This window comes from Bidens hawaiensis, unplaced genomic scaffold (genome assembly GCF_021521415.1).
Source record: "Bidens hawaiensis isolate Kalapana, Puna unplaced genomic scaffold, B.hawaiensis_p1.1 tig00011646_1, whole genome shotgun sequence".
NCBI classification, from domain to species: Eukaryota; Viridiplantae; Streptophyta; class Magnoliopsida; order Asterales; family Asteraceae; genus Bidens; species Bidens hawaiensis.
Genome location: NW_027491917.1, coordinates 438711 through 463797, shown reverse-complemented (window position 1 = coordinate 463797; position 25087 = coordinate 438711). Strand labels below are relative to the sequence as shown.

The 25087-nt window shown below is 37.5% G+C and overlaps 1 protein-coding gene and 1 pseudogene across 2 annotated transcripts; both read right to left on the bottom strand.

Annotated features, from left to right (window-relative positions):
• Window positions 1-4752: 4752 nt before the first annotated feature.
• On the bottom strand, window positions 4753-9449 carry LOC143538564 (auxin response factor 19-like; annotated as a pseudogene). Its single transcript, XR_013136265.1, has 12 exons — window positions 9327-9449; window positions 8833-8921; window positions 8661-8756; window positions 8509-8565; window positions 8284-8439; window positions 8128-8212; window positions 7424-7514; window positions 7169-7333; window positions 6907-7102; window positions 5253-6853; window positions 4987-5177; window positions 4753-4894 (listed from the first exon to the last, which is right to left on the bottom strand). The product of XR_013136265.1 is annotated as an auxin response factor 19-like (transcript).
• Window positions 9450-20488: 11039 nt separating this feature from the next.
• LOC143538563 (peroxiredoxin Q, chloroplastic-like) lies at window positions 20489-21495 on the bottom strand. Its single transcript, XM_077032092.1, has 4 exons — window positions 21304-21495; window positions 21099-21236; window positions 20926-21015; window positions 20489-20838 (listed from the first exon to the last, which is right to left on the bottom strand). Exons 1-4 carry the CDS (start codon window positions 21493-21495, stop codon window positions 20620-20622), a joined length of 639 nt encoding a protein of 212 aa, XP_076888207.1. The 3' UTR covers window positions 20489-20619.
• Between the last annotated feature and the right edge of the window lie 3592 nt (window positions 21496-25087).

The following is a 25087-nucleotide window of genomic DNA, read 5'->3' as shown; positions in this document are numbered from 1 at the left end:
CTCAGTTGCGAAGCAGTGCCTGTTAACATGAATTATTGCGATGCCAGTACAAGTTGGAACTCCCACTGCACCGTGTGCTGTGGACGGATGAGCATTGAAATCACCAGTCGCTTCTCGTCCAAGGATAATATCATGTCTTGATGTTGCTGGCAACACCAGAAATTCGACCTCCTCGGTCCTCGAATGAATTCCATCACTCAGGGTGTCTGGGAATGAAATTACACCTCGCGGATGCATTATTTCTCCTCCAAATCCCGATATTGGAGCATGAATGAGTTTCAATCTTTCTTTATCTTCTTCGTCAAGCTGATCAAAGCATTGTTCATACATGATATCTGATGTGCTGCCGGTGTCTAAGAAGACGTAATAAGAACGATAGTTCCCGAAGAGAGCAGTGATGATCAAGGGATTCTTACTGTTCGGACCCCCTTAAATTCGAGGGAAGATCACTGGCTCATTCTTCCATTCTTCATCATCGGATTCTTTTCTCTTATTCCCTGTATGGAACTCGCCATGTATCATATGAACGTTCAAATCTTTAATTTGCTTCTTACTCGAGCCTTGGATGTCCCGAACAAGTGCTTTTCCATTATCCGGTTTTCCATTTTTTACCAAGTGTTTAAGCTTTCCCGATTTCACAGCCGTCTCAATTTCAATTTTCAATGTTCTACATTCATTCGTATTATGACCAATGTCGTCATGATACGAACAGTGCTTGGTAGCATCCAAAAATGATCTTCTTGTTAGTGGATGTGGCTTTCTAAATTTTATATTCTCTGTAGTGAGAATTTCAGCGGGAGTCTTTGAAAGAGGAGTCTAATTGTTGGGACCTCGGCTTGCGGGTCCTGCTTTGTTCTTGTTGCCTATAAGGGATCTTGCATCAAATGGTTTTGACACTTCCACACTTGGCTGAAGCCTTGACCAGATAGGTCCTTTCGCCTGTCTATTAGGTCTCGGATTCTGAAATTCAACTTTAAATTTTTGCTTCGTGTTACCCTTCCTCAATGTTTTCTCAGTGTTAGCATACACCTTTGCCGCAGTCATCAGGTCGTCCCACTCTTTTAGCATTCCATCTCTGGTAAGTGTGCGGACTAAATCGTCACATTTGACGTTTTTGCGGAAGGCACCACGAAGCATGTCTTTACTGATTCCTCCAATATACAAGCTCTCGTCATTGAACCTGGTGATAAAATCTTCTATGGACTCGTTATCGCGGCGGACGACATCCAAAATTTCTGATTGGTCACGCATATGTTTTTTCTGTTGGCTGAAGTTTTGTGAAAACTTTTTCACCAGATCGTCCCAACTAGAAATTTCACCGTTAGGTAATTTTTCAAACAACTCTCTGGCTGCCCCTGTTAGTGTTAATGCGAACATGTGACACCAATAAGGAAGCGTCCAACCACTAACACCGCCTACCGCAATAAAGTTCTGGAGATGATCACTTGGATCAGTCATACCGTTATACTTACCTACCGATGTAGGTATTTTAGCATTAACAGGAAAGGGTGTTGTGGCAATACTTGCTATGAACTTTGATTTCTCGGCGATATCCACGGGGCGATATGGTTTAGTAAAGTCTCGTTCCGCATTACTATGGTATTCGGTATGGCGGACTATGTCATGCTGACGGCTGCTTTTTGCCTGAGAACTCATCCTACTGTCCCCGGTATACATACTGTAGTCTCTCGGGTGATAGGATGAATCGTAACCATCAAACTCATCTAAGTAAGATGGCATCCGCATATTTATGCGAGGACGAGGACGTAGCCTCGGAAGTTCGCCAAACTCTGGTTCCGTCTGTAGACTGTAACGGGTTTGACTTCCTCGCACTGTTGGTGGAGGAGAAGGAGATCCCCTAGGGGATTCCTCATAATCCAAAGTGCGGGCGTGAAGTCGCTCGTTACGTTTTCTACGCTCGTATTTAGCCACCAAACTTTGTTGTTGCACGTGGAGCCACTCTTCAGGAGTTAAAGCTCCTCTGGATCTGGAATTACATTGATGAGATCTCGCCATGTCAGAATCGCCTGAATCATTTTCCAGATCCAACACTGACCGTTTTCGGCGAGTTTCTTCCGTAATCCGTCTAAGGTTTCCCAAATTAGAACCCTTCGGTGCCGAGGCCCGTCCCATATCTGGGGGGTGGTACCGGTTGGTATTGTGACGTTTTCTAGGGTAAAACCCCCAAGTGTTATGTCAATGTTCCGTGACCTTGGAGCTGCGACTCGCTCAAGAGTACGGCCACTTGGAGTCGTGATATGTGCAAAAACACTAAGACCCGGAGGTGCTTCTGTGTTAGTTACACGTGACTCAGTTGCAGGGGTTCCCGTCGGCTCTTCAGGAAGTTTACTCATATCAAACGAACCAAAAAAACCAACGAAAACTTTTGCTGTTCTAACACAAATCACGGATGACGCCAATGAAGAAACACGGATCCACTCCCCGGGTATGGGTCCTGGATCCAATGAGTCCACATGGTACAATACGATAATTACTACCACGATATGAGTAAGACTTCCTAAAGTCCAATGACTGGAACCTGCAAAACAGACACCGTGAGTCTCGTTACAGGAATGACAAGAGGGGGGGTCTTCCTGTAACCACCCTCCGGCGTGAGAATCAGTAACGTTCGTAATGAAGAAAGTACTAAAGTATAAAGACTAAGTGTAGTCAGAATATAGTTGAGTGAATGAATACCTCATACCATTTGACAAGGTATTTATAGCCTAAGGATGAAGGAAGACGATTGGGGCAGCAGTCCTTTTCTAGAAGATCTCTGATAGCCGTCTGGACACGTGTCCTCTTTTGATAGGTTGAGCTATATGTCTCATGTGCATGAGTATAACATCCTGGACACGTGTCACCAAATGATAGGACGATCGCACCCTGGCCATGTGCACGGTTATAACAACCTGGCCAGGTGTCTTTTATTCATTGGTTAGTATGTCACGTATTCCCCAAGTTAGAATCGTAAACCTTCTTCTAGAGAGTACTTGAGTGATGACAGCTGTCCTGCTGGCATTGCCTTCCGGTTGTTTAGGCGGACAGATGTCTTGTCCTGCGGAAGGCTTTTGAGGATGACAGGATGCTTCCTCGTGTGTTGTGAGGATGTTCCTCCTCACTCGTGACATGCGGGTGATCCATGTGTTCTTCGGGTGGCTTATAAGAAGATTATTTGTGACCCGCGGGTGGTACTTAAGGGTATTTGGGTCTTTTTGGTACCCTACCTCTACAATATACTTCCATAATGGATGGACGCTAGCCACAAAAACGTATTAAGTTTTCTTTTTAAGGAGTTATTATTAAAAAAGAGATGTAGGCGTAGCGTCAATAGTTATTAATAAATTTGAACGTCTATTATTGATGTTTAATCATGGTATACTAGTTTAATTGGTAATGAATGACACCTGTAGCTTTTATTTAAGGATATGGCCCCACTTACACAAATTTTAAAAGCGTAAGAATACATATGTTTATATAAAAAAGTTCCATTTCATGTTTTGATCCATGGAATTATAAAATATGTTTCCTTGAATCTTGCTTCTAAAGTATATTAAAAAACAAGGAACCTCCTAGAACAATTTTACTTAATACACTGTATCATTGAAACAATGTGAACAAAAAATATGTGGTACAAAAAGTGTTTATCAAGTCTCATCAGTTAACATGTGATCACTTGCAATCTCAAAGTTCGATTAGGCCACGCATCATCTTATCGAGCCTTACACACATATAAATTAGATCAAACCTTTTACAAAACCTACTTATTTGATTTTTTTTTTAGTTACTGATGCATAATAGAAAAAAGTATTTATTTATTTATTTTGAAACCACTATAAGAAAAGCTATAAAAAACCTCTATGGCTTCTCTACTCTCGTGTTTCTTTTTCTCTTAACTCATATCCATTTAAAAGAAAAGGATTCCATGATTCATTGTTTTATACTTAACAAAAATGAAGTCAAAAACATACTTAAAAAGTATGAAAAACAACATATTTTGAAATGTTACACTATTCAATATACTTTACTCATTGTTTCTTTTTATCACGTGTCATGTCAATAACATACCATATTTCACTCTCTTTCACACCATCAATGAAATACATTATACTTTAATCTCCACTCTTTAAGAAAATAATGACAATAACCTTTTAGTTTTAAAAATAATAAAATAACTAAAGAAAAATCAAAACTGGCAAGGGTGACTTGCGTGGAGAATCTCATGCTCAACTCCACTTTGGGCATCCACTCGAGGAAAGGGATGGTGTTCCCTGACGCCCCCCCCCCCCCCCCCCCCCCCCTTCTCCACCAAAGCATCTTCCTGGTGAGACGGAAACTATACCTATTTGTCTTAAAAACATATGCATATATGTATAAACCGATAAATACACATGTTAAACAACATAAAATAAACACGATTGTGAAACTAGTAACATTGTCGCCCCATTAGAACTTGGCTTGGTACCTCAAGTGGACTTTTATTGTGGTGTATAAGGAATTGCATTGCCCAACATTAATTGTTATAAAAACTACATTACATGGCGTTAGCTAAACCTATAAGAAAAGGAAATATAAATGGTAATGTTGTCATCTGCACTATCCACATATTGAAAGCAAAAAATATGTTGCTCTTAATATTAGAACTCTGCTTGCTATTAACATATTTACAAGCCACCTAAAATATCTATAATCATTCATGAAACTATATATACCGTGTTCTTACAAACTCTTCACCCATAAACCTTTTATCTGTTAAAAGGATGTAGCTGAGTTGTCTTCTTTCCATGGATTCCCACTAAAAGCTTGATTGTTACCTAAATCCCCATCCAAGCTCATCTTCTGTACTTCTGAATATGATAATATCTTTATACTATGAACACAACTGACGAATTCACTGGAACAAACATGTTAAGTTAAAAAGTAGTTGTCAAACATATACACCATATTATTATATTGTACCAGTTTAGCCATTAGCTAGTGACTTACTCCCATGGGTCATCTCCAACAAGTAGTATGTCATTCTCATGATCAACATAAACAAGCTTTCAGTCAGTCCTTTGCGTGTCTTCTAGTTGACCTTCAATCCCAAACATGCGGGCAAGATCACACCTTAGCTCTTCATACCCTTTGTAATGTGTCACATCGATTGTTCTTCCTACTGATCCACGCTTTTGAACCTAATTCCAACTCAAACTAATATATCTATTTATTTCAACCAAGAAGACTGACAGTAAAAGGATGATGCTAATTACCTTTGTGTATGTTCGTACGCGTTGTGGATTCTGATTACCCCACATCCCGTTTCCTAAAAGACCTGAATCATTAACAACAACATCATTTGAACAACCGGGCTTGAATGATACATCAGGTAGCATCCCAAATGAGTCTGCGTTAATCTCAGCACTTGACAGTTATGTCTCAATATCTCTAGGAGCGCCAGAAAAGATGGAAAGTAAGTTTTGAGAATCAAAACCCCTCGACAATAAAGCATCAGGTGGAAAACTATCGATAATATTAGCTCCTAAATGAAAATTGTTTTCTGGTTGAATGATATCACCATCCACCCCTAAGTTTGGGGTTGACAGACCTCCACCATCTAAGCAGTATGATGTCACAGTTGTGGATGCTTCCAACTGTTGATTACCAATGCCTTTGTGTTTAGGTTGATCTGGTAGTTTCACATTGGTTAACTCATGTTTGACTCTTGAATTATCTTTGGTTGGAGTTTGAGCAGATTTTAAATCAGGATTAAACATGGAATCATTCACAAAGACTTGTTGGTTGTTGTTGAGGAGGTTTGATTGGAAGTTGCTTGTAGAAGGGGAGGTGGAGCAGGTGGGGGCATCAACACCATTAGAATGAACTCTTATTGGTATAGGCTGGCTTTTGGGTTGACTTTGAACTTGGTTTGCAGGAAGGACTGATGTTGAAAAGTTGTTATTACCATGAAACTGCTGATGCTGGTGTGATAAAGATTGTTGTCTAGGTTGTTGAGTTTGTTGCTGGAGGGGAAACTGAGGCTCTGCGTTACTTACTAATGATACAAAGGCCTTTTGCAGTAGTTGATGCTGCTGCCCTGAGAGGCTTTGTTGCCTTGGTGACAAGTTATGTTGTATCAAATGTTGCAACTGTGTTTGTTGGAGGTTGCAAATTGGTTGTTCCAATTGATGCTGAAATTGTAACTCCTGGGACACGAGCGAAGCTTGAATCAAACCCCTACTATTAGCTAAATTAGTGTTTTGCTGAAGTCGGGGATTTCCTGCATGTTGTTGCGTGTTTTGTTGTTGGTGTTGCTCTTGTTGATGCATCTTCTGTTGTGGTGGTGGTTGTTGCTGACTAGTGTACACGGGATTATGTTGTTGAATGTGTATATGTTGTTGTTGTTGTACTTGTTGAGGTTGCTGCTGTTTTTGGTTAGTATGTAACAGATGATGTTGAGTCCATGGTGGTTGTAGTTGGTTTGGCTTGTTGAAGTTAGAGGGTGGGGTAAAGGAATTTGCAGATTGAAAGTTTAATAACTTGGAAGAATCTTTGGAGGTGGGAGGGAAGATGTTGCTGCTATGATTATGCATGTTCATCCACTGGACAAAACTCAAACCAGGGAAGACGGGGGTTGAGGCATCCTTCATATCAACCCACGGCATTTCTGTTACATTCTATGCAACAGGAAAATGTCAAAATATATGTAACATGTTCCTTGCACTGACACACGAGCTTTAAGTTTACCTGGTTGTGGTTGTGCATGTTGGAAGAAGGGAGGGGGGCATAAGTAAAATGGAGTGACAACGGGCTCAATTTCCCACACTGAAACACGGCTTGGACGTTCACCAACTGTTGATTCATCCCATCCAACCTGCCACTTGCATTATATTTCTTAAAAAAAACATAGCAAAGGTTGAGGTGTACCTGAAGATTGCGCCATTGTGAACCCTTCCAGCGTGCAGGAGTGAGATCACTGATACCAGTTATGGTTCCCATGTACCTTCTTATTCCTGACTCTTCGGGCTCGAACATCATTCTGAATCGCATCCCAGGTGAAACTTGAGTATACATGGCTTTGTTATACTTGGCTAGTGGAATAACAAATTCAGCAGGACTTGCCCTGTACACGCAACTTTTGATGTTTTCAACCTAATACTTATAATAATATAGTAAGATTCCAACCAACATAGGATTGAAAAATATGGTAAATGGCCTGTTATTTGCTGCAGCATGAGCGGCGGCAGCAAGAATCCCAATGTGCATGCTGTCGCTGGAAATAACTGATGACGAGAGTGCAGGCTGCTGTCTGTTAACCCGCCTAATTCCCAACATAAGTTGTGATTTCTCATCCCTACATTTGTTCAAGTAAGCATACCGAAAAAGTTAGAAAGGATATATATTCATGCACTACACAACCTTATTGCTTCTAGCGAATGCCTACCGTATGAAAAGAACATAATCTCCCGCACAAAGTCTTTTAGAGCTCACAAACACGCTCCAACCGGTGGTCAGCAGGTGCCTCTTCGGTTTCCCTGAAACCAAGATACGCAACAGCTTGTTAATATGCTCAAAGGTTTACCTTGGATCAGTATAGAAATCTAAATAACATCACAGGACAACATACATAAAGTTGAAGTCTACTTAAGCTATTGAATATAGAAAACTATTATTATAAAGCATTAAGTATGCATCCAACACAGTTATAGTTAGGTAATGCTTGCAAGAGGATGCAAATACACATAATCTATCCAAAATCGAACTACTTGTTTAATGTATAAGTGCCAAAGTGACAAGTTAAATATAGTTTAATGAATAGAGGAAGAAAGACAGTTTAAGACCTAGCTTTAATCAAGGAATCTATGTAATTTAGAAGTCAAATAAAAAGTCAAACTGCTGTAAATTAATCAGATTTACGACCCGACATTTTACAACAGATACACGCCTGTTAGTTAGTTAGTTAAAAATGGTTATTTAATCGTCATTTTTATAGGTACAAATACCCACCCATTTTACCAACAATATTAGTGTATGTTTCTTTTGTCATTGTGTCTCGAGTCCCTGCATCATGTGCATATTCATCTTGTTAATATTAATTAATCCTATAATTGAATAATCGATCCGGGCAACAAAAATATTTTTACAAACCTCGATAAATATGTCTAAATGTCCATGATTGGTTATGTAAATCTCTAGCTACAAGTTCCTGAGTTGGAGGTTGCATAGAGAAATCCTATAAAAACATGTGCAGGGTGAAATCTTAATAAATGGACAACGCAGTTATATTATTGTTGTTTGACATACAAGAGGTGGGAAAATCTTCTCAGTCGCTCGACGTGGTACGGAAAATCCACCATGGGTGCTTGTATCACTAGCTGTAAGAGTTTTACAGAAAAACTCTGCAGGCTGTTTGCTTTGCTTTAGACCCATATCAGACATGAGCAATGCTTCCTGGTCATACTGCACAATTCCACTACTTTAATGTCAAGAATCAACATAAACATATTTAGAAGCATCCAACAGACTTACTTTATTTACATGTTGAAGAGTCATTTGTGCATAGAGTTCATCAGTTTCAGCATCAGCCTAAACCAAAGCAGCAATCAATGATGTCGAAACAGCAAGTATTACTATTTATATTATTGCATAATATAAGATAAGGGGAATGAATGAATGAATACATGCAAGACGACATTATGAAGCATGCATATGAGCTTTGAAGGAAGATTGGGATAGTTTGGGATGTTTTCTGTATCTTTCTTCATGGATGCTGCAACCTTAAACAGAATAAAACACCAGTCAGTTGAATATTCTCGATCATGTGTTGAAGAAAGAAAGAAAATTAAGTCTTACTTGCTCGCTGTGACCTTGCGGAAAGTAAACCACAAGACTACCTATTGGGGGCAAAGAGACTAAAGGCCCAGCACAAGCATGCCACAACTCTGAATGCATTACTTTGTAATTATTTGATATACCTCCTGATACTGATTAATTAACACAAAAACAACAGATAACAATTTGTACCAATATCTAAATTACTTTTTATAAATATATATAAGATGGGTGGGTTCCTGGCAGGTAAGCTAAATGCAAAAGATATAAGAGAAAGCATAAATGCAAAAGATATGTAATGGCCATGACGAGGACCTACCCGGCCACAAATATGTGAAGCAGCAGTCATGGACTCGACTTGCCCAGAAAGTAAAAAATGATCTTCCTCTAATTCTAACCAAATTGAAATTGAAGAAAGAAACATGTTACAGTATATATACCTTGTACCGGACATATTACAGTATATATTATGTATATATACCTTGTACCGGAAAACAACGAACGTACGTACGTACCATTTGACTCTGCTTTCATTTTCAAAACGCCATGCATAAAGAAACTTTACTCATTGATTACAAATTCACCGGTGAAAGAGTAAAGAAGTGGCAGCCGGGAAGCTTAAGGTGGATGTCGCTTTATACTTGTAAAATATAATATATTATATATGGCGGTGGTGGCTGGTGTAGGAATCTCCAAAACCACACTACTCTCTGCTTGCCTTTATAACTTACTTTACTTGTCCTCATTTTCCCTTTAGTTTTCCTTATTATTATTATTATTATTATTATTATTATTAAACTCTTTCATTCCCTTCAAAAAGAAATCTTTTGTTCTACTTCTAGCTATTAATTTACTTTTATAACTATTCTAAATATTAAACAAAATTACACACACATATATGTGTGTGTATTAAACCTTTGCTCACGTACAAGGAGTAGTGACTAGTGACTTAAGTTCGACGATAACAATGCTCAGTTCTACTAGGTAACTCTCTGATGAATTTTCCATTAATACAGTTATAACTGTCATAATCTTTCACGAAGGGTTGCACTATAATGAGAATTAAAAGGTTATAAACCTATGTATGTATGTATGTATGTATGTATGTATTATTATTATTATTATTTTAAAATTTTTTAATTGTATGTTAATGTATATTTGAATCTAAAATATCACACTTCAAATAAAATAAATAGCAATCATAATAATTTGAATGGGTGACCGTATATATGAGGGTTGGAGCATAAGAGTTCAATCTCATGATTGCTATTTCAATATATCATGTCACAGATCTTTTAATGTTATATATAGAAACAGCTAGACTACGTACGTACTTTGACAACATATAACTCTTCACTTGGAATTAATTTTGTATTTACATCATAATCATAATTAACCAATATATGTAAGTGGTTTTTAGATATTCAAATAGTTATCCTATATAGGGTTGAATTGGACATATCACACATGTCTCCTTCATCTCCACTCATGAGTCATGACCCACAACACTCACTAATGAATGCATCACATCCCATCTCATGACATTCCATAATAGCAGGTGTCACACTTTTTACTAACACATCTATTATGTATGTACATACTCCCTCCGTCCCATTATAAGTGTTCTAGTTTGAATTTTCAAGTCTTTCTTTTGCAACGTTGACCGTAAATATTTTTGTTCGTGTCATATAATACTTGATGAAAATTATATCAATGTAAAATACGTTTAAAAACTAATTCATTCATATATTTTACATCAAGTATTATATAACACAAACAAAAATATTGTTGGTCAAAGTTAAACAAAAAAGACTAAAAAAACCAAACTAGGACATTTATAATGGGATGAAGGGAGTATATATTACATGTAAAATTAAACCTAATCCACCAATAATATGATTAGTAGACGGTGATATACTAATTGAAACAAGAAATAAATCATAAATCATATGTTGTTGATATGCAAGATTTGAAATTAATATCATGATGTGTGGTACTTTTGTAATTCAGTGAAACAGTATGTGCAAATCAACAATTGAAAATATAAAAAGGATGCAACCGCAAATACAATTTCGTAAAAAAACTAAAAAAAAAAAGAAGAAATTGATGGATACAATACGCAATTTATAAAATTAACGGATGGTGTTTTCGCAAATAAGCAAAATGATAACAGTTTAGCAAATATATTGGTGATTACACTACATGTATTACTTAGTATACTTTGGTGTGTGCGTTGTTAATCACACTACGTAGTGACATGTGTAAGGAATTGAAAATCAACCTCAATAATGATTGAGGGATTGAAGCATATATTTATAATAAAAGTTACAAAGATATCTCCTGTAATTAAGGAGAGTCAATCAAAAATACATGGAAGGAGATAAATACAATGAATTACAATAATTACAAATCATTTCCCTTAATACCCCCCTTCAATCGAAATGGTGGCGGTCCGAGACGAAGCATTTTGCGAAAGACTTCAAATTGTGCACGCGGAAGACTTTTGGTAAAGATGTCAGCCACCTGAAGATTGGTAGAAACAAATTTGGTGTATAGTTTACCAGAATTGACTAACTCCCGAATAAAATGATAATCCAAGTCAATATGTTTGGCACGTTTGTGAGCAATGGGATTCTGAGTCATAAACAAGGCGCTTTTGTTATCACAAAGTAACGTAGGACGATCAGGAGGGAGAGCATACAATTCCTGCAGAAGATGTGTAATCCAGACAAGCTCAGCAGCAGTGTTTGCCATAGCACGATACTCAGATTCACAGCTAGACCGGGAGACGGTAGGCTGCTTCTTGGCACTCCAAGAGACTAAGTTGCCACCTAGAAAAATCGAATACCCATACGTGGAGCGTCGTGTATCAAGACAACGCGCCTAGTCCGCGTCAGAATAGCCTACAATGGATGATTTGTGTGGACGGCTATAAGTGAGACCGAACGATAAAGTGCCTTTAACATAGCGTAATAGCCGTTTGACAGCTTGAAAATGAGTAATAGTGGGAGCATGAAGAAATTGAGAAAGATGATTAACTGCATAAGACAAATCAGGTCTGGTAATAGTTAAATATTGCAAGGCGCCAACCAAAGAACGATAAAAGGTGGGATCAGGATATGGAACACCATCTGCAATAAAGGACTCATTGGGAGAAAGAGGAGTGCTAACAGGTTTAGCATCATACAAGTTTGCACGAAGAAGAATATCTTTAGCATATTTTGCTTGTGTGAGAAAGAGACCAGTTGTAGTATACACAACCTCCAGGCCCAAAAAATAATTGAGAGCCCCAAGATCTTTAATCGCAAACTCTTTATTAAGATGAGAAACAAAGGATGTGATAATGGATTCATTATTACCTGTTAAAATGAGATCATCCACATACACAAGGAGATACATAATATGACTGTCTTTGCGAAGAACAAAGAGAGATGTATCTGAACGACTGCATGTGAACCCATAGGAAAGAAGAAACGTGCTTAAACGCTGAAACCAAGCACGAGGAGCTTGCTTAAGACCATAAAGCGCCTTAGATAATTTGCAAACATGATTCGGATATTTAGAACTTTCAAATCCTGGTGGTTGCTCCATAAAGACAGTTTCATCCAGATTTCCATTTAAAAATGCATTCTTGACATCAAGTTGATGCAACTGCTAGTTATTAAGAACTGCAAGGGATAGAACAATGCGAACTGTTGAAGCTTTAACAACAGGACTGAAGGTGTGTGAAAAATCCAAACCTGGAATTTGAGTAAAGCCTTGAGCCACCAGACGCGCCTTGTAACGCTCGACAGTACCATCAGCGTGATACTTAACACGAAAAACCCATTTAGAACCAACAACATTAGTCGATGATGGACGCGGGACCAATGTCCAAGTGTTATTATTATGCAGGGCATTAATTTCATCAACCATCGCAGCCATCCACAAAGGATCCTTAGCTGCCGATTTGAAACCACGAGGTTCAGTAATAGAAGATAAAGCAACATGTAAGGCATATGAATGAAGACACGAAAGATCCGCTTGGTGCTTGGGTTTAAAAACACCAGCCTTGGCGCGTGTCGTCATGTGGTGAGTATTTTGAGGAATAGGGACAGGATCGGGTATAGGAGCAGGTTCGGGAACAAGTAATGGAGTGAAATCGACATCCTGGTGTGGGTGGTTGGCAGGTACGGTTTCAGGAAGAGAGGTGGAAGTTGGATTGGGCTCAGCTGGGTGATCCGTAGACATAGTTCGGCCAGAAGTAGGAGATGGGCTGGAAGGCGGTTGGACATGTAGTGGGCCGGAAAAGGGTGGACATAAGGGGCACGGATCAGGAGTGTTGGGCTGGATATTTGGGTTGAAAAGTGGGCTGGGCAAATTGGACTGGTTAGTGGACACAGAAACATGTGGTGAAGTAGGTTCATCAGAAAAAGTGGTAAGCACCAAGCGATCAAGAGACGTTATGCCATTGATACCTTTGAATGGAAAAGAGGTTTCATCAAAGCGAGCATGACAAGAAATAAATATCCGATTGGTGATCGGATCAAGACAACGAAAGCCTTTGTGGGAAGAACTATAACCAATAAATACACATGGAAGACTTCGTGGCTCAAGCTTATGTTTGGCATAGTCACGCAAATATGGAAAGACTAAGCAGCCATATACCCGAAAATTGGAATATTGAGGTACTTGCTTCATCAACAGCTGAAAAGGTGACTTGTTCTCAAGCAAAGAAGATGATACGCGATTAATAATAAATGTCGCAGAGGTAAAAGCATCTACCCAAAAAGAAGCCGGAATATTGGCGTTAAATAGCATAGCAAGACCAGTTTCCACTATGTGGCGATGTTTACGTTCAGCACGCCCGTTTTGTTGAGGTGTATAGGGGCACGAAAATCTGTGAAAAGTGCCATTGTCCTCAAAAAATCTTCTAATTGTGTGATTGACAAATTCAGTACCCCCGTCACTTTGGAAAACTTTGATTTTCCTAGAACATTGAGTTTGGACAAGATTTATAAAGACGGGTAAGACCGAGTAAAAACCTGTTTTGGTTTTGAGAGGATACAACCAAGTAAACCTGGAATAGTCATCTATAAAAATCACATAATATCGATAACCATCTTTAGAGGCAACAGGAGCGGGTCCCCACAAATCACAATGAACCAAATCAAGAGGAAAAGATGCACGCTTATCATTAGACATAAAAGGTAAACGTTGTCCCTTAGCAAGTTGACAAGAAACACAAATATCCGGTTTAGGCAATAGAGAAGTAACAGATAAAGCACCAGACTTATTCAAAAAAGAAATAACATTAAACGAAACATGTCCTAAACGGGAATGCCATAATTCATAGGATGCTTTATTGGAGATGGCAGCAACAAAAGTCTTCGGTCCATCTTTAAGCACATATAATCCATCAACACATGTTCCTCTAGCGAGCACCTGCTTTGTTTTCCGATCCTGAATATGAAAATAATGTTGAGAGAAGAGAACATCAACAGGATGATTGGCAGTTAACTTGCTAATAGATAATAACTTCTTGGTTAGATTAGGAACAACAAGAACATCACGAACAGTAATATTAGTGCAAAGTGTAGAGGAACCTTTATGAGTAATTGGTAGTTGCATACCATTACCAAACGTAACCTTATCATTACCTGTATAAGGAGTAGAATGATGAACAGACTCCTCTGTGGGAGCCATGTGATCAGTTGCACCAGTGTCACCTGTCTAATCTGGAGTGTCATGGTTTACATGACATTGTGCGTGAAACGCCTGTGCCAAAGAATCATTCGCATGTGACGCATAGGTATGGAGATTTGGATAAGCCGATGCATAGTGGCCATTTGTACGACAGAGTTGACAGTGCGGTGGCCGACGATTATCACCACGACCACGACTAGAACCACGACTAGACGTGCCACGAGAATATGAGCCACGGTTTGAAGCACCCCGACCGCGACTCGTACCATGTTCACGCCGAGTTTGACTATAAAAGGCAGCAGAAGAAGCAGCGGTACCATGAAGAGATTGTAAAAACATCATATGACTTTCTGCCTGAGCGATTAAATCTTGAAAAGACGGTGCAGGCTTGGTTGCACGCAAAGCTGTCGAAAAAATCTCATAGGCCGGTCCGAGTCCACGAAGAAACCAGTGGAGTTTATCAATGTCAGCAACCGGGTGACTAATGGCAGCAAGCTGGTCACAAAAATTCTTAAACTTGCGAGAAAATTCAGTTACAGAAGAATTACCTATGCTTAATGCGCGAAGAGAATCGCGAAGAGATTGAACCCGCTCAACAGACGCATTGCTGTAGGCGTTCTCAAGGGCCGACCAGATTTCTCGAGCACTCTCCAAGCCGAGAACTTCAGCAGCAGCAGGTTCGGTTAGAGAAGAGAGAAGAAGAAGGGCTGCTTTCTGATCATTGGTAGTCCAGGATACAAACTCCGGATTAGGAACGGTTTTATTGTCGGAGGATAAAGTCGACGGCGGTGGGGAGACAGAGCCATCGATGTGTGTCTTTAGGCCATGAAGGTTAAGAAGGAGGCGCATATGATTACGCCAAACCAGATAATTGGAGGCAGAAAGTTTAATTGGGGTGAGGTGAGAGACATTGTTGAAGGGGAGAAGAGAATCGGAATTGGTAGAAGAAGAAGGGGCAGCCATGAAGTTGGCGATGGAAGGAAAAAGAAAAATTAGGGTTGGAGAGTTCTGGCTGATACCATGTAAGGAATTGAAAATCAACCTCAATAATGATTGAGGGATTGAAGCATATATTTATAATAAAAGTTACAAAGATATCTCCTGTAATTAAGGAGAGTCAATCAAAAATACAAGGAAAGAGATAAATACAATGAATTACAATAATTACAAATCGTTTCCCTTAATAACATGACTATTACTTTAGTTGTATTGAGATCTCGTTTGAATTTGATTTTCATTAGAAGCAAACGATGTTTTAATTGTGATACCTTATTTGGACAGATAAATTTACCCCTATGGGTCACAAACTAAATAATATGTATTGGAACTAAGTATAACATACTGATATCTCAAAATTAGCCGGGTAGATGTGAAATTAACAAACTTTAAGGGATGTATGAAATTCTCTCAAGTACAAGCAAGGTTGCAAAAGTCGCTAATCGGACCGTAGGCGGCCGACTGGGGAGTTGGGTGTACTCGGAGTACTCGGAGAGTACTCGGACATGGTAAGTATAAAGAAAATTAATTTTTGGGTATTATATATATATGTCAAATATCATAAGTTTACTAATATTTATAACAAAATAGGTGAATATCAATATAAATAAAAGAAATATATTTTTAAATAATAAAATATTCTAAAAGTTACTGATCATTAATTAAAAAAATGATATTTTTCGTTAATATTATTGAAATACGAAAAATGTTTTATTTTTTTGAGTCAAAATCGGTCCAAGTTCACCGATAAGATGTGGTTATGGCTGAGGTTGACCACATTTGACCTATTCTTAGTAACTAGACGGATTTACATAAACTAACCTCGGCAACATACATTGTAGCGAGTACTCGGAGAGTACTCGGCCTTATAATCCTACATTTACATCATTGAGTACAAGTACAACACCTCACCCGATTAAACAATAAATATTTTCCCTTTATATATATTATTATTATATATATAACATTCACGTCCTAATTATTCAGCCACATGGGAATCAAAATCATTTCATATAATCATACTTTCTCTTACTCCTAGATCATAATAATAACCAACTAGTTATTTATAATTTTGGTTCTGTTAGAAGAAAAATAAAATGTAGAATTTGAGAGTAAAAAAAAATGCAAAGTATTAGAATTATTGGGTTGTGGAGCTTAGTATTATTTTATTGATTAGGATTGGGCCGTGGTTTTAAATAGTGGGGCAGCGCTGGTGATGCTCAAGTTTAAACTAACATGAACAATCAAGTCCAAGCTACATACGTGCCTTATCATCGATCACCACTTGCTAGCTATCATCTTTTTTGGGGCATGAGACTGCACCACCACATAAATATCAACCATGGATTATGGATATGGAAGTCGCTAGCATGCAATAATTAACATGGAAGTTAATCATGTTATTGGACAACTGAAGAGCGATCTTAACTCTTTCGTGCATCTAGTACGAACGGCAATATTAATTTCCTTTTAGGATTGAAAACAAAACTTCTATGCCCATCAATAATAATTATTAATATTATACTAGTGACTCAGTGTAACAGAATGGATGGGGAAATTAAGTTTTTGCAATCAAAATACTTTCTTAGTACTATAAAATAATATAGAATAATACCCTTTACAAAATATTAATTTTTTGCAATTAAAATGCTTTCTTATTACTATACAATTATATAGAATAATACCCTTTACAAAATATTAATTTTTTGCAATTAAAATGCTTTCTTATTACTATACAATTATATAGAATAATACCCTTTACAAAATATATTTATTGAAAATATGAAATAAATGTTGAAACAAATGTGAAAGAGTCTAATTTTAAGAATATCGTATAATATTTTCAATAGTGCTTTTGGTTACAAAAACTTGAAAAACTAGTAGAGTTAGGGTTCGTGTATTATGCATTTAACCATTTGTGGTATTATATATTTGTTCTTTCACCTCACCGGATGGCCAAACAAAACCAGGCCAAAAAATCTATAAGCAAGTGATAGACATCTGCACACTAACTTAAAAATAAAAGCTCCCATACATAATATCATCCTGGATGTTCATGTCATCTCGTCCATAGCACACCCTTATAGATTTGGTTGACTCTTATATGGACTAATTAACTAGGTAAAGAAAAACATAACATAAAATGTCCAAACTTCAAAGCAACATAATTTGGCTAGGAGGGCCAATTGCCATACTTGAATTCCTTCAAGTGTTCGATTTCATCATTTGAGAATTTTACAAATTTAATCAATTTTCAGTCTTTTCCTTTTTACCCTTAAACGGGTACATCATTGATTAACATAATTTGTGCGTTTATTTTTGTATTAACTAATTTACGTGTCTATTAATGTATTCAATTTGCGTATTTAACTTCTAGTTCTTAATTTGAAATTTTAGCGATACCTACCAGAATTAGAACCTATTGCTTGTAAGGAACATAATATAGCCGGCTAGTCGGGTGAGGAGAAGAGATATGACATGATGGAGAGAGATGATTAGGATGGAAGACTTGATTTTAATTCCAAAATCGATAAGAAATGTTATAGCAAACTCCACCACCGAGAAAGAACCCAAGCCTATATCCGTCTTAATTCATAAGATATATTAATAAAAAATCTGAATACTAAAAAAAAATTAATCAAAACTATCAAAATCAAATAGGAACAATGCTTGTGCTTCATGTGTAGCTGCATCACTTTCATCCTTTTTAAGTTCAGTTTGTCCTCTTTCCGCAACATGAAGCTCTAGTCCCTCTAGAAAGTACCTGCAGAGCTCAATTTGCTCTTGAATGTTTGCCATCATTTGTGATAATCTTCTGCCATCATTAAGTTGTGCAGCCACACTTTTTAAAAAATCAAGGTTTCTTGTAAATGCAGCATTCCAAAACTATTGAACTTTCACCTTCATTGTGTGGCACGAAACACATTATATATCTCCAACTCCACATATAGTTTTTACATATTTTTTATTAAGGAGATTCTTCTTATCACAACCACCAATTTTCTCTACTAATTTTGCCTGAACTTCGATTTTCCTATCTAACTTTGCTAACACTAGATAGGCATAAACTTGTTGTGAGTAATCATTAATATTTTTCACCTGCAATGAATTATTAATTGCACTTTGTGATTCACAATTAGTGAAATTAGCCTCTTTCGATGTCCGCTCCACTGACCCACCTCCAAATTTTCTAATACTATTAGAGTATAATCCAAATGCATTATTTTCTAGGGAGTGATTCCCATTTCCCACCATAGTACTACTGATCCACTCACCATTGTTATCATTAATATGCATCACTAATCTTACCACCGAAATCTGTATTTGATCATGAAACCATTCCCAACCAGTATCCATCCAATTTAACTGTTTATTCTATTTCCATGAACCTAATTCTTTCATTGAACCCAATATTCCAACATTTTCAACGTATTTAACCTGAAGATCTAACTCGGAACTGAGCTTATCTAACCAAGGACTGATTTGCACCTTCCGGTAATCTGTCTTTGACTTCAACTCTATTTCTTCCTTAATAATACCTGTTATATCAAGCAAAAGCAAGGACACTAAATTCTCTTTCCTTAATTCTTGATCACTCATTTCAATTCTGACACATTTATTTTGATTCAAAGTACCATCCCCATGTCGATCATGTCACTAAAAAGGGTAATATGAATCTGATTATTTTTATAGTCTTTTTCAGTTTCATTTGAATCCTCACTATCAATTGATTCATGAATCTCATTTCTAAACATGACCTTTTGACTTAAAGAACCCATTTCATGTTCATTTTCTTTCAAATCCTCATTATTATGTAAATCTTGATCAATGGCTCCTTGAAACTGAATTTCAACCCTACTAGGCATTTCATCAAACACTTGTTGGGCAGATTCCACTTTTTTGACTTGAGACAAATAGGATGATTCAAATAGAAATTGGAATTCATCACAATAATCGACGACCGTACCTTCTTGCCACATTGACATAATCTTTTTCAAAGCGATTTCCATGACTGATTTGTTTATGCTGTTGAATTCTGATTGTTGTTGATTGTTAGAATCGTAATACCACTCCAAGAATTATTGTTACCCACTTCCCAATTCGAGTTGCTGATGTTATACCAATGATTGTCGCCTTAATTTCTCACATACGAATTACCATTTGAGATCACCAAGAATTCTACTGAAAATTCATGCCCAATTGTTGAATTTCTTGTTGAGTTGCTGTTGATATGAATTACTGGTATTTCTCGTTTGTTGTTGTAAAATCTGCACACTAACTGTTGATTGAGCGAATTACCCAATTGAACTGCAACGAATTTGCAGATGGCTTCGCTTGTTCTTGAATTGCATACGTAATCAACAAGATCTGAACTTTTGAAAAAAAATCGAGCCCGGTCCGAGGAAGAACTGCTTTGATACCACTTGTTACGATACAAACCGTAATCGAGCTAAAGAATTGTAGAAGAAGAAGAATCACAGAAGAAGGAGATGATATCTCAAATCAACAGAGCTACTGTTCTCATTCATGACTCCTGCTTATGTATATGAACATATTACAACTATAACCCTTCACTATCTAACATTTACAGTTTAGTCCCTATATTATTTACTACCTAACAATGACCGGTACTAATATAATTTGTCATGATGGTGCATACTCACAAAACACTATTCAGTTTGTCAAATTAAAGTGATTTTAGTTTTGTTTAAGTACACTATACAAGATTTAGACTTTTAGTTTTGTTTCATACTATATGTAATTTTAAACTAATCTTATATTTGTAATCTTTTATATTATTTAAGCAAGGTATTTCTCAATCACAATATACTTGTTTTAAAAAGAGAGACAGTAATCACTAAATTTGAACCTTTGAATTTGTGTACTGAATCAATATCCAAACACATCTCTTCTGTTGTTTCCAAATTTACTCGTTCATTTAGCCGATTTGAACTATATAAGATAATTTAAACATTTGAATGAATTCCATGATAACTAAATCAAATATTGAGCACTTTTATATATATGTTAAAGAAAGAAAGACATTGTGTAAACAAACGAATGATAGACTTGTTGTTTTCATGTCTACCTGAGTGAGATCGATTACAAAAGGTTTGATTGAATGAATTAAAGAGTCTGAAGCAACTTCAAGGTCTCATCAATGTGTTTCTCAGGCTGAAACTGGTTGTTGTAGATAAGCTGAACGACCCCGTTCTTGTCAAGAACATACGTCTGTCGGCCAGGCAATGTACCGAAAAGATCAGACGGGACTCCCCACTCTTTTCGCACTTTGTTACCCTCATCGCTCAGCAATGTAAACGGGAGCCTGTATTTTTTGGCAAATGCCTGCGTGCATAGTAATAGTAATATTAAGATTAATTAATAAACACCATATATATATATATATCCAATATCCTCATTCATATTTTATACCTTGTGTGATGCTGCATCATCACCACTGATCCCAACAACCTGCGCTCCAGCCTTCTTGAATTTTTCATAAGAGTCCCTGAATGCACATGCCTGAGGGATTGCACCAATTAATTAATCTCTCTCATAACAGCTAGGAAATTAATTAAGGGAATGATTAAGTAAGGCAGGGTGACCTGTTTGGTGCAACCAGGGGTTTCATCGGCAGGGTAGAAGTAGACGACAACAGGCTTGCCTTTGAATTTGGAGAGGCTCACATTCTTCCCGTCTTGATCTTTAAGTGTGAAAGATGGAGGCACAGACCCTTTGTTCACCTGGATAAATATTATAGTTAAGTGTGAGGATATATATATTAATATTATAAGGTGTTAATGTACCTACCTTTCCACAAATAATGAGGGAGGATGTCTTGGTTAAACAAGTAACAGAAGATGATGATGATGATGAAAGTGAGAGGTTTTGGCCATGGAGGAAGTTGGATTCGAAAGAAACAACATTAACATGAGGTGGTTGTCGATTACTCTGGAGCACAGAGGGAAGAAGAAGAAGAAGGGCCTTTGCCAAAGACGCCATTAATTATAACTTAATTTACTATACTTTTTTGGCATATGAAATGAAGAATCTGGATGATGATGATGATGATAGGGTGAATGAGGACAGGACACTACACCATATCTAGTTTCATCCGACTTAAGTCACGTACGTGGATGCATCTCATCCAACTAAATCTAGAACTAGACTATACCTCTTAACTGAATGGGCCTGGCCCAACAGGTTTCTGTCACTCAAAAATTAGCTTCTTAATTGTAAAAACTAGCTTCTTTATGAGTTTGCATATCTAACATGATCGAGCTGTAACAGAATTATTAAGACAAAATGTTAGTAGTTGCTTATCTCTTTAGTTGTTGTGAAGATTTTAATTCTATCTGGATAGGAAATGTTACTTGTTTGACAACTCAAAAGTTAAGTAAAACGAAACCAAATCTAAGGATTCAAAGATGACTCTAGTAAAAAGCTAAACATGTATTCTAGAAACCAAATTAAAGCATATTTAGTAAATTACAAATTTCATTCTTTATGTATACATTGTATATTCCCAGTGTCAAGCAATTACGTTTCTAATCTTTATGATTACACTAGAAAATTTTAAACTAAAGGGTTTATAACAACACTATACGGCCTTTCAGAAATAATAATAATAATAATAATAACACTACACGTACGTCCTCTGCTCTAACTAATGTTAAAAAATTTTGTTAACTACATATAAAATTACTAACATGACCTTACCAATTATACCCTATCAATAAAAAAAACTTGAAAGCGCAAGATATATGAAAAAAAATTACTAAATAAAAAGCAATAAATAATAAACAATAAATAAAGTTTTCATCCCGTTACCAAGAGGGTCCAGAGCCCCCACTCTATCCACCCTTATTACTTATCTCCTACAATACTACTAAGGTTGTGTTTGTTTTTGCTTATAAGGTCTTCAAGAAGCCTATGTCTGTGGGGCGCAGACATAAGCTCAGGCGCGCAGACATAAGCTCTTAAAGACTGTTTGTTTAAAAAAAAAATCTGAAAACTGCTTATTTGATCTTAAAAAATAAGCTTTTTTCAACATCTTCACACTTCTTAACATCATACCAAGTACCAACACCCAATGTCCAACACCACCACCACCCACCGTCCGCCACCACCACCACCATCCACCGTCCGCAGCCACCACCACCCACCACCACCTTCCGCCGCCACCACCATCCACCACCAACATCCACCACCACCACCCACCGCATGCCGCCACCACCACCGTCCACCGCCACCACCACCCACCGTCTGCCACCACCACCGTCAACCACTCACCACACCACCGTTAACCACCCACCACCACCGTCTATCACCATCACCACCCCCTCCGGCCACAACCACCACCATCCACCACTACCCGCCACCGCCACCACCCACCATCCGCCGCCACCACCATCCACCACCACCCGCCACCCGCCACCACCCACCATCCGCCGCCACCACCATCCACCACCACCCGCCACCGCCACCACCCACCATCCGCCGCCACCACCATCCACCACCACCCGCCACCACCACCACCCAACGTCCGCCACCACCACCACCCCGCCACAACCATCCACCACCACCATAGTCCACCACCGTTCATCACCACCACCACCCATTGTCGGCCACCATCCTAGTCCACCACCCACCCCCACCACCACCACCGTCCATCACCACCACCCACCGTTCACCGCCTACCACAATTGTCTACCACCACCCACTTCCATAGTTCGTACACCACTACTAATTATTTTAGCAGTCTATAAACATTAAATGACTTTTATCTACTGTTATATATATGATAGGTATCCACTTTTCAGCTTATGCAGACAATATCCAGTTTATAAAACAAACAGTATTATATTTTCAGATTGCAGACTTTCAGATCACATCTTCAGTTGCAGACATTAAATCAGATGAAATCAGATTGCAGACAATTTTTGTCTTCAAAAACAAACATCACCTAAAACTCGACAAATTTATATATCTTGATCTCTCTCATTCTTCCATATTATAGTTGAAGTAGATCAAAAGACAACTAAGAGAGAAACTTAAAAACTTTCGTGATTTTCCTTGCAAATTCTTGTATTAAGGTGATCACCACCTTAGTGAGACCAATACACCAATTTAAGGTAATAATTACCTTGCTTTAGTAAGACATTTATAAGGTATCACCACCTACGTACACCACTAGTGAGACGTTTGTATGCCATCGGACGGTGGTCTCTGCCATTTACAGAGACAACTAGTGAATCATGTTGCTTGACTGGAGGATAAAGGAGAAGAGTATTCCATAATCAAACAAATAATTAATTTTTTTTAAGAAATTCGTTCACCCTTTTTATTTTCTACATAAATCTTAAAAGAAACAATAGATTTGATCTTTATAGTCTTTGTTTATAGCAATGGATAAATAGAACATTTTAAAATCATTGTTATGAAATAGGGCGTGTATAAACCATTGTTGGAACTTGGAAGTGATGCTTCGTAGTTAAACATCTTGTTTAACAAAGTGTGGTTTCTCTGGAGTTGGTTAATATGTACTTCTCCGCAATAGTAGAGTACTACGCGATGAATGAACTATGTAAGGAGTTGTGTACTACAGATGAAATGTTTGTTTTTCAGATTGTTGTACTACATGTGAGACTTTACTCTTGATTAATTGTTCATTATGGGGAATAAACTTCAGGGGGGTGTTTTGTACTTCCTGAAAAATAGTTTGTTAGTGTCCGACAACAGGCAGCTAGGATATGCAAGGGCTTGTTTTATTCGTTCAATTTGATTTCACTTATGTATCGGTTCATTCTAGTTTCTTTCATTTTTTGGTATTCAACAAAAATGTGTTAACCCTAATTCAATTTGGGATTCATGGTGTATTTGTCTAGCTCATAATCGATGTTGAGTTTGTGTTATTCGGTGTTAATCGATACAATTTCCACTGATTTTTTAACAACTATCATAGAGTTTGTATTTATTGATGGAATTGTGTGATTATATTTTATATAACGCATATTTGCTTCCTATAATTCAAACTATGCTCGATTGGCGAATACAAGTCTCACTTATGGAAATGGCAAAACTAATTCCAACTACGTATGCGGGTTCTAACTTAACGAAAACTTAACCTGATGTTTGTGTTTTGGTGACATGGGCGCTTAGTCGTCATGATTATTTTACCCAATATATATACTCTTTAGACTTCACTTATATTAGTAGGACTGGTTAAGAGATAACTCAGCGGTTACGTCATTAAAAACAAACTTATGGTTAAGTTTACGTTAAGTTAACACTCACATGTATAGTTGGGATTATTTTTTGTCATTTCCATAGTAAGTCTTGTATTTGTCAGTCTGACATAGTCTGAATTATATGAAGCTAATTTGCCTTTATATAATTATGTTTTAGGAATTATATAATACAACCATAAAATGTTTGGTGTGCAATTGTTCACTGAAAATATGTATTTGTTCGTAAACAAGCAACACGCCTCTTCTTGGCTCATTTGTTATTTGTTTGGTAGTGGTCGTTTCTTTGATTAACAAATGGTATGGTTGACAAACAAATAAATTATTTTATTTTAACTTAAAATCAT